This window comes from Lathyrus oleraceus, chromosome 2 (genome assembly GCF_024323335.1).
Source record: "Lathyrus oleraceus cultivar Zhongwan6 chromosome 2, CAAS_Psat_ZW6_1.0, whole genome shotgun sequence".
Taxonomy (NCBI): Eukaryota; Viridiplantae; Streptophyta; class Magnoliopsida; order Fabales; family Fabaceae; genus Lathyrus; species Lathyrus oleraceus.
Window position 1 is genome coordinate 32700949 of NC_066580.1, and position 11343 is coordinate 32712291.

Here is an 11343-nt window from a genome sequence, read left to right on the forward strand (position 1 = left end):
AAATTAATGTTTTGATGAAGTTGGATGATGCTACAGATGAAGATTGATGTTCCCTTGAGATTTGTTGAATGAAATTTGATTTGGTGTAGAGAAGAAATTAGAGAGAAATATTTTGAGTTGAGTTGAGTACACTGTAAAATGAGGAAGGGGAAGAGTTTGGCGCGACTTAAGCTCCAAATTATTTCGGAGATACATCTCCGAAATATTTTAACATTAATCTGTCTTTTGATATATCCGGAGATGCATCTCCAAAAACATAAGATATTTTTGGAATTTACACATGGTGCATAAGAAACATATGAGATGCATTAAAAAGTTTTTTTTTTGTTCAACCATCTCTTTTATTGATTGCCGGTTATGATTTTCAATTTTCTAGCCACCCCTAATCAAATGTAAAATATGATTAAATGGATAACCAACATTAGGAGGGACCATTTCTAAAGAACATTTATATTATTCTTAACCTATACATTTGAATATAATTCAATTATCAATATGACTAATACTATATCTCATGCTTTTTCTCATATCCATGATACATGGATCTTCTAATAACTACCAAACATGATTAAATGGATAACCAACATTAGGCATGACCATTTCCAAGGAACATTAGAGTAGGCAGATAGTCAAGCTTTTAAAAAAAAAAACAATACTACTATTAAAAATCACGATAAGGTGATGATATATATGTCCTAGTAATAGCATAATTGATTTTGTCTTGTAATGTGTTTAGGCCTACCAACTTTATGTCACCCATTTATACAACTAAGTCACCAATTCTAATTTATACAAAATAATGTAGTGGATTTTATATCAAACAAATAGGAGCAATTGGTGTTAACTAATAATCATTGAAAAATAAATAATAGAAAAAATAAGTGCTTTGTCACAAGTGCTTTTTGAAAAGAGTAATTTCAAAAGTAAATCTACAGTCGAAAATATATTAATATAGTATAAGAATAGGGACGTTGAGAAAAGGAAAATACAATATTTGTGCATATTTATTTATGAACTTAAATAATTTTTATTTTAGAGTCTAATTAATGCACTTTAGGGTGACACCATTAGATATAGTGAATGGTTCAGATTTTTTTTAATGGCAATATTAGAGAAAATAGGTTGATAAGGGATTTCAATAGCCAACAAAATGATGTCTCACAAAAAGAAAAAAATATTCTAACAAAAGTGAAATGTGATCAAGATATTCTTCCTAGAAAATATCTTATCAAATTTATGATGCTTTTAAATTTGTTTGATGATTAACAATAATGTGAGTAATACTTCTATAAGAAATTATAATGACAACAAGGTGTCCAAGTTGCTTAAAAAACAAAGCAAAATCGATGAACATTGCATAACATATGTTTCATGACACCTACAACCTGTAGAGTCACACATTTATATTGAAATTAAGTCTCTTCACCATAAATACTCGTTTCTTTTTTCTACATTGTATGAATGGTACCACACTCTTCTCTTCAAATTGTCATATCTATGTTGTACAATTCCCACCCACCATATGGCCTCTTCCTCATTGAAAAATCTCCAAATATAATGCTTTGCTAAAACTTGCCACCTCCTTAATACCCAACACTCCTTGATCTTTGAGTTTACACACACTTTGCCAACTCACCTAAGAGATTCATGTCTTGCCCACACCTCTAGTCCAAAAGAAGTTCCTTTTGATACTTGTTATTTCATCTATAATTTTTTTAGGGACTTTGTAGAAAGATAAGTGATAGATTGGTAGGTTAGTTAAGTTTGCATTAATCAAGATTACTCTTCCTCCTATAGATAGGAACCTCTCATTCCAACCGGATAAATTGCTTCTAAGGTGGGCTAACTTAGGCTTCCAAGTGTCAAGTCTACGAGGATTTAAGTCAACCAAAATACCTAGAAATTTAAAAGGGATCAAGTCAATACCATATCTAAGAAAATGAGAAGTTGCCTGCAAAAAAATGTTCATTAATCCCTACTCCTACCAAGATGGTATCATTAGCAAACTGAAGTATGTTATATGATATCATGTTATTCACCTTGAACCATTTGAAGTCTCCACATTTTAATGCCCTCTTCACCATTCTATCCAAACCTTAATCAGCTATTGCAAACAAAAATGGTGACAATGGATCACCCTACCTAAGGCCTTTTCCTTCCACAAAGTCCTTTGTTGGACTACCATTTATGAGAACAAACATTGTGTTACGGAATACCTATGCCTCCATCCACCTCAACCAAATAGATTCAAATCTTATTTTTCTTAACATACATCTAATTTAACATAATCATAGGCTTGCACAAAATCTACCTTGAACAAAAAGAATTTTATCTTCTCTCTATTTGCTAGATCAATCACCTAATTTAACACCAAGATCCCATCCAGGATCTGTATTCCAGACACAAATGTTGTTTGACTCTTGGATACTATTTTACCAATGACTTTCTTCAATTTCCCCATCGCTCCCTTCGTCAACCACCCCACGTCTTTATCAGTCCATACTGAAGTCACCCACAAAATTGTCATAGTTTGAATTTTTTACTCCTGAATAAAGCACAGATATGCCATTCCATTATAAAGGATATGCCTTATTCTTCGTCTCTTTGTTTTAGAGCCTCCCCGGTGAGTATTAAATGTCAAAACATTAATTTTGGTCTTTGGATTGTTCTGCTCCCTCTTTTTCTTAAATTCAAAATCCCTTTCCTCTATTTGGTGTATGATTTCCTGTATGTTTCATCTGGTTCTTTGTCGGAAACTCCCCAAGACTTGATTGATTGCCATATCTTTTTTCATGTATCTTTCTCCATATTGTTCCAAAATCGCTTGCTCCCCTGTAGAACATTTGAATCCATTATTGAGTAGCAGCACAATATCGACCCCCATGAAAAATTTGGCGAGTCTCTATCTAAGTCAACATCACTTTACCTAATATTTATAGCAATATCTTAGTTAAATTTTTAATGTAATAAGAGATAAGAAATAAGACAATTTCTTAAAGCATCCTTTAAGTTTCATAGTACCCCACGAATTTCCACAAATGCTTTTTGTTTTTGGAGATGTATCTTCGGACACACTCAAACATACACTCAAGTAAGACCATTCAGAATAACGTCCTATTGTTTGGTTTATTTTATTTCGGAATTGTATCTCCGAAAATTTCTAGTTGTTACATTTCATGTAAGACAGACACATCAGTATTAGATCCAAAAACATGTAATTTTTCAAATTGAAATTAAGATTCATAAAATAAAATTAGGATTCAACATAAAATGAAATTAAGATTCAACATAAAATGAAATTAAGATTCCAAAAACTTGTAATTTTCCAAAATGAAATTAAGATTCAACATAAAATGCAACATAACACTTTAATATCCAAGTGGACGCTTCAACATCTTTAGAATATCTTCGACCGATCTTGAAATTGTTGCTTTCAACTCGAGCGGAACTTTTGTTTCGAAATGAAAAAACGTATTCCACATAGCCCTTACATCTGATTGCGTCTTGGGCTCAAATTTGCTGAACTCAATCTTCCCTCTGTTGTCAATTGACGGTGAATGTTACTCGAGCTTCTCAATCTTTCGGTTGTCTCCATAAGGTAGGAGATAATGAATTTCATTTTGATATCTTCGAGGAAGGTGAAGTCGTTGAGCTTAAACGTGCGCTCGAGTGTGGAGCTGGAGAAGGAGACATTTGCGATATACCAGTTAATGTTTATTTGTGACATTTGAGACATTTTCAGTTTGTGTGAAATATAACATAAGAGCACCTTAGTTGAGGTAACACCATAGACATGCAAACCCAACAGAATGTGTCTTCTTAGTTGAGGTAACACCAACCATCTCCAATAATGGAAGTTTATAAGTATTGGTCTTGTAGGTTGAATCAAGTAACACTATGAAACATGTTAAACAATTTTATGGAATCAGGATGAGTCCAAAATATATGTCTAACAGTAACTCAATCCTCACACGTTTGGTACCTAGACACGTAACTGTTGTCATCCAACAATTTCAAGAGTTGTTGCATTTCAGTTTTATTCCCCATAAACGCCTTGTTAGTTAGGTACCAAATATTATACACTTGTTTGATATTTGATATATTTTCGGGTCTTTTCCGTTACAATGTTGCAAGTATATTTTTCGGTTGAACTAGATTCAATGTCATGTCAGCAACATATTCCTTCTCTTTCAGTATGAGCCAACACACAATAGGATGACCGACTAATTTTTCACACAAATCATAGTTATGCAAACCACATATCACATTAAATCTCCAGTTTCTGTTTGCCAACATGTAACCACGCACCTTATATGGACGCTCATATTTTCTTGAACCGGTGTCATCTCTTTTAAAATTCCGGAAATGAGTTATATATTTCCCGCTTATTTCACACATCATTGTCACAAAAGTTTGATGCCAAGTAAATTGAAGTCCCTCCACCAAATTAAGTTGTTTTTTTTCGGAGCCGTTAAAGGCGCTCTCACTCACAAGCGAGAGAATGTCCTCATATCTATAAGTCAGAAGCCCATGCCAATGGCCTCCCTCTCAATAAGAACTTATGAAATAAGATGAAAACACCTTATGAACAATGTCATAAGTTGTTTTCATAAGTTCTTTTAAACAAATAGTCTCACAAAACATATGTAAGTTAAAATAAGTCAATGTAAATAAAATTTTAGTCTCATTGGTCTTTTAGTTTGTTAGTTTATTTAAACATTATTTGAATGACTTATTTACATATGTCTAAAATAAATAGGTTTTTATGTAGGCTAACAAGCTAATCAACCCTTCGAAAAAGTCAGACTCGGGCCTAAAAATAAGCATATGACAGACTATAGCCCAAACTTAAACATCAATTTTTTTAACAGACAAGGTTTAGGTTTGGAAAAGCCTATATGAACCCAACGTATTTTCACCCCTCTCATTAAGAATACGTCAATACCAACTTGCACATAAGCGCTTGATTAAAGAGATCCACCATCTTTCTTATAGCAATACACCTTCTTCCAACTTATAGCCCGTTAATCTTCCTCTTCCTCTCCTCACCATCTCACAGGAAATTACGTTGCAGCTTTATTATTTCCTTGACGACGACTTTATGCGCTTTGAATAATGAGAAAAAGTGAATAGACAAATTATTAAAAACCGAGTTTAGCAATTTCACCCTACATTTATTGAGATCTTCCTACTCCTCCACAAAGAAAAAAGCTTCATTTGAAATTTGTTGAGGAAAAATATTATTTCTAACAATAAAATTATTATTTGAATAAAGTCGGAATCCATGAGAAACGATCGTAGAGTTTTGAGAGTCTCAGGATTAAAAAGTGTGGTGCAGTTTGAAGACTTCACACCATCACAATGTCCCTCTACATGGTTTCACTAATTAAATTTTTAGTTACACTAATTAATTTCATATGAGAAATCAATTTTTGTGTCTTCTACTTATAATCCGGGTTGAGTATCCCATGTGCTCTTGATTAATTCAATTCTCTTTACTTATAGAAAAATATGTAAAGGATCCGTAGAAGCATAAAATATCAACAAGATTGAAGTCTTTTCCTTCTAAGTAAAGAAATAATGCTTGAAATTAATTTATTATAAGAAAATTAATCAAACTTGAAAAAATGCTCAGATATTGTGTATTTTTCAGCCCCTCCAAGAAAAAAGTTTCTTGCTCCACCTGAATACAAATATCTTTCACTTTTATGATACACATTTAAGCTTAAGTTTTCAAGCTCTTGTATTTTGTTTTTGTTCCCTCGAAACTCTTCCTTCTCTTTTATGACCCTTTCATCCTCATTTTGTATCTTGTTTTCAAATGACTTCTTTTGTCTTTGTTCTTGATCATGATACATACCATTTAAGGACTTACTATTGGAGAAATTTTCAAGGGTGAAAAACTCGGAATCAATTGAAATATCATATGTTGGTAAACTATCACCGAATGTTTCAGAACTTTTATATGATCTTTTCTGACGAGGTGTATCTGTCGGTCCTCTTATACGTACAATTCTATTAGAACTTCGTATTCTTGATATTCCACAAGAAAGCTTTTTAAGAAAGTAGTCTTCATCATTCTTCATTTTCCTATCACCAAGATAAATTTTTCATCGATAAAAGCTCAAGTTTGATTTTATTTTTCATAAGAATTTGATTATGAGTTTGATTTTATCTTACCTGTCTAGTATCAACCAAGTAGCCTTTAGCTTTGTGGCTGATTTTAATGCAACAGTCTTAGGTGAAGATCCCATAGCTATTTCTATATGAAATCCAACCTAAAAATATGATGCACAATATTGTGTCATTAGCTACAATAATAATAATAATAATTAACATACAATGTCATCTGAAACTCTTCATAGAAGATGAGTAGATGTGTTTCTCTGTGATAGATTTGAGTGTCTCTTATATTTATACGTCATTTTTAATATAATTTGCTTATAAAATAAAATTACCTTCATTGATTTATAAAGTTCAAAAATATGAGCAAGCTCTTCATTTTTCATATACTCATTTTTCTTCCTTGCAACTTCTGCCTCAATAATCTTGTGATTTGCACCAAATGCTAACCTACTATCCACATTGATTTTGCATCCCACTATCCAAAAAAAAATTGTAGAAAAGAAAAGTAACTATATACTTAATCTATAATCTATGATATAAATAAAAGAAAGTTTTGAAAAGCTTCCTACAAGGTTTATATATACTTACAAGGAGTGATAACCTGGTGAAGAACTACAACAAGAGTGAGGTTATCTCCAGCCATTAGTGATAATCCATTAGGAGCCCAATGAAAAACTTTTGAATTGATTTCTCTACAACTATCTTTGATCACAACCACACTTTGTAGTACCATGTCAATGGAAGTAAATTATGAAACTTCACTTTTTTCTAATACCAAAGGAATGCATTTCTTGAATACATCAAGTATATGCTAAGTAACCACTTGGTGATTAGTGTATCTATATATATACTAAAATGTTCACCTAATTAATTAAAAATAATGATTAATGATTGGTTTAAAATAATGTTTTTTGTCAAATCATTGTCCTGTATTATTGTCCTAAATCATTGTCCTATTTGATTGTTCTAATATGATGTTATATAGAGAGGACAAAGTCTCAAAGATATGTGATTAAACTTCCTATGAATATGAATCATTTGCTGGTTAAATTACAAAAGTGTCACGCTCAATACTTCTACGTGTACTTGAAATCTGAAATGGAAGAATTGGATCAAAACTATGGGATTGTGGGCCCACTTTCTTTTTACAAATTATAAATAAAAAATTGATACTTCAATAATTATATTTATATTAGATTTACATAAAAGTATATGTATATGATTTATGTATTATCGAATTTGAATGGGAAAGTTAGTTGAAAATTTGACTAATAGTTACTAATTGTATTTCAATTTTTTCTTCATACATCTATGGCAAGGAAAACAATTTTATTCCTCGGCTATAGTTTTTTTATTCCTCCAAAAATGTTAGTGCGGCAAAGGATCTTTTAGAACTAAATTGTTATAGAAAAAACATTAGTAAAAGTTAGAGGTATATCAAAACATAGATAAATTACGAGTAAAATAAGTTGATTGATCAGTGCATTTAAAGTTAAATTCACAATGATTACGTTTTGATATTATAAAATGAACGGAGCGGAATGAAGTGGAATATAGTAGGATATAGCGGAATGAATATCTCATTCCATTGTTGGAAATTTTAGAACGGGATAAGACAAGTTGTTCATTCCGTCCAAATTGGAGGGGAAGAAATATGGTGGTAAGTAATGGAATTGAATGGAATTCATACCACTTCATTCCGCTCCGCTCCATCGAATTTTAAATGATCCAAATAATGGAATATCATTCCACTCCGTCTCATTCTGCTTCGCTTCATCTAATTCTATCAATCCAAACAGAGTCAAATGGTATTGATACCACTTTCTATTAATTTGGTATCCAAAGCACGATCCTTAGGCGTATGGTACTGACGAAATGAAAAGAATTGAGAGTTTGGAGAAACGTATAGAGGAAACTCGGACAGAGAATCATCGTCACTTGTTAGATGATATGATGGTGGAGTTGCACACTCTCATGACACAAAACAACAAGGGGAGAATGATGATGCTTAGATTATGATTCTCAATCTTGGGTGACAATTGGATAGGAGGAAGGAAAGGATGCAGAGGTTGGAGGTGCCATGTTTTTCAAGGGGTGCTCCTTTTGGTTGAACTTGTCGTGTTGAAAGACATTTCAAGTTTAACTACATTCCGGAGGAGGAAAATGTGTTAGCAACATTGATTTGCTTTGAAGCTAAGGTATTGAATTGGTTTGAATGGTGGGAGGCACACACTAAACGTATTTCATGGATCATATTACGTCAAGCTCTATTAAGTCGTTTTCAAGATGCGACATCAGAGAATCCATATAAGGTTTTGATCAGTCTCAAACAAACTAACTCGGTTTCTTAATTCATTGAGCAACTTAAGTTGGTCTCGCCTATATTGTGTCATGCTGAATAAGAAATATTATATGTAACGTTCATGAATGGATTGATGAAGGACGTAGTGTTGAGGTACGCTTGCATGTTACTATAAATATGGGAAGTATGATAAAGATGGAGAATAAGGTAAAGAAGAATGATATGGTTTTGGGCTTGGAAGAAAATTAGTTCAGTGGGAAGTTTAGGCTAGTGAATAACAGACCTACATTGAAAACTAGATAGGAGGATTTTGTTATTGTATTCGAGTCCACTCTAAACCCACGTCCAAGAAATAAAGCACATGGCTTGAATTCTTTCAAATTGGGTCGATTTGATATGCTCAAAAGCTTTGTGTCGGTGACCCAACATGTAGAGTCAGATACATGTGATGTCTCACATTGAAATTCTTCTTTCTAACGATTCTCAGATAAGGAGTGGGAGGAGGAACGTAAGAAAGGCTTGTGTTGTTTTGTGTGATGAACTGTTTGCAACAGGCCATGTGTGCAATAACTGACACCTACATGTGTTGTTGTTACGTTAAGGTGATGACAACAATAGAAGGCGAGGAAATTCAGAAGGAGGTTATGTTGTTCCTTTTGGATCAACTCCATTATGCAAAACAATATGGTATGTTCAAGTTGTTTTTATGAAGAAATGACACATTTGGGAACAGATGTTCCAGCATGTGTGCAACATCTGGCCCTTGTCAGTAGGCCAATGTTGAAGCTATTCTAGGCGTTATTTTCTTGTTGTTTCAATCAGATTTGTTACGGAGTTGTTGATATCTTTTAGCAATGCATTTATGTGGATTTTTTTTATTATATTGTATGTGACCAAATCAATTTGAATGAAGATTTAAATTTGAATCAAATCAAATCTTTTGGGAGGATATTTGAAAAACAAATCTTAACAAGATATCCTACAGTTCTGGACTTGACCAAAGGCCTGTTAGAAAAGCCCACAATATGCATTGTTATTTAAGTAGACTCAAATCTAACAGTTGAAGTGTGCAAGCATTAAAGATTCCTAATGTTAGGGTTATCTTTTGAGTCATTGTTTGTACAACACTCTAGTGCTTTCATTCATATCTTAAAGCATAGAGTTTGGTTTATTTAGTTGAGTTGTAATTTAACATTCAATATTTTGTTTATTAAGGTGATCACTTGGAAATAGTGATTGAGAGAAAATGAGAGGGGTTCTCGTATATTAGGGGGAGTGCTAAATAGAAAGTCACTAGGATTATGAAGATGCATTTAACAACATGGGGTTGTTGTTCCTATAAGACTAATTGTACTAATTCAAAATAGTGAATTTCCTTTTTTTGTATAGAGTGTCCCCCAAATATAGGTGTGGTTTCAATAAATTGGGTTAACAATTATTTATTTCCTTTTATTGCTTTCTGCATTGATCATCTTGTTTATCAATTATTTGTTAATTTTAGTGTAACATGTTAAACACATTGGCTTAGGCACCTGGTCCAACATTTGTCCTCTATGAACAAAATTACAATTGGCATCAGAGAAGGCATATTGTTATGTTTAGGTGAGCTCTAGGGAAGCTATTTTATGTTCAGATGGACATCACTAAGGATGGAGGATCTGTCAGTAGACCATCTGTATTAGATGGCACCAATTATATGATTATTGGATATCTAAAATAGTTACCTTTCTTAAATCCATGGACAACAAAACATGGAAGGTTATGGTAAATATTATAACAAAATTGTTCATATCCCTTGGGTTTTGATGATAATAAAGTATTTAAAGAAAAATTGGGTATACTAACATATGTTCAAGTATGCAGGATCGTAAGCTTAAAATTTAACTCATAACTGACCCTGATGAAAGCATATGTAGAGAAGCTAAAAGACTCAAATTCTGAAGGATCAAAATTTGATGACTCTGAACGTGGTATTTTAGCTTTTAGTGATAACTCAGACTTTGAAGACATCGGCTTAAGGTACTCAGCTTCTGATACGTACTTTATCTCCAAAGCAGACTGATATTGCCAATGCCAGATTATGGAAAAAGTCAACTAGAGTTTCTTAGTGCAAGGCTCAAGGAAAAGTTGACATGACCTCTTAAGTATGCCCCAACATCTTTATAGATACATAGTATGAGAAACATGCAGTGGATAAAGTTATTACTTAATGGATGTAGATCTTAATCAGATTTATGTTCCAACGTCTCTCTTTGAAATGCTTCTCAATAAATGCCACTTGTGCAAGTCACCTTCCAATGACTCTTTTTCTTCCTCTATAAAAAGAAGTTGAAGACTTAAAGGAAGGTTACCCAACCAACAAACAATCTAACAAGAACAACACTGAGCATAACTTTAAGTTAGAGTTTTATTTGTTTATTATATAAGTTTTTAAGATTTCTTATATTTGTATATCTTATAAATCTTAAGTGTTTCGGTATCTTTGTAGTTGTTGTATCCCTTTTATACCTCTAATTTACATCAAGTATAGTTGTTATCTATTCTACTAAAATATTTGTTTAGAGAAGAGGAAATCTCTTGCTAGTTTTCTTGAGTAGTGAAAGTTTCTTGCATGTGTGCTTGAGCAATGAAAGTCTCTTGCATGTGTGGTTGAGCAGTGGAAGCCTTTTGCATGTAAGCTTGAGCAAAAGTCTCTTGCTAGTTTTCTTGAGCAGAAGTCTCTTTCTAGTGTGATTGAGCAGTTGAAGTCTCTTGCTAGTTTGCTTTAGCAAAGTGTAATCTGTTTAATTATAATGAAAATCTCTTGTTGGATAAGGGGAATGGACTACTCTCAATTTAGGAGAGGAACCAGGATAACTCTGTGTGTTGCTTTGCTTCTTACTTTTGAATATTATTCATTCTGCTACTAACTACTC

The 11343-nt window shown here is 32.8% G+C and overlaps 1 protein-coding gene across 1 annotated transcript; it reads right to left on the reverse strand.

The window, feature by feature from the left end:
• Positions 1-5609: 5609 nt before the first annotated feature.
• On the reverse strand, positions 5610-6859 carry LOC127121769 (uncharacterized). The gene is made up of 4 exons (XM_051052208.1): positions 6715-6859; positions 6459-6601; positions 6181-6278; positions 5610-6090 (listed from the first exon to the last, which is right to left on the reverse strand). Exons 1-4 carry the CDS (start codon positions 6857-6859, stop codon positions 5610-5612), a joined length of 867 nt encoding a protein of 288 aa, XP_050908165.1.
• Positions 6860-11343: the final 4484 nt, after the last annotated feature.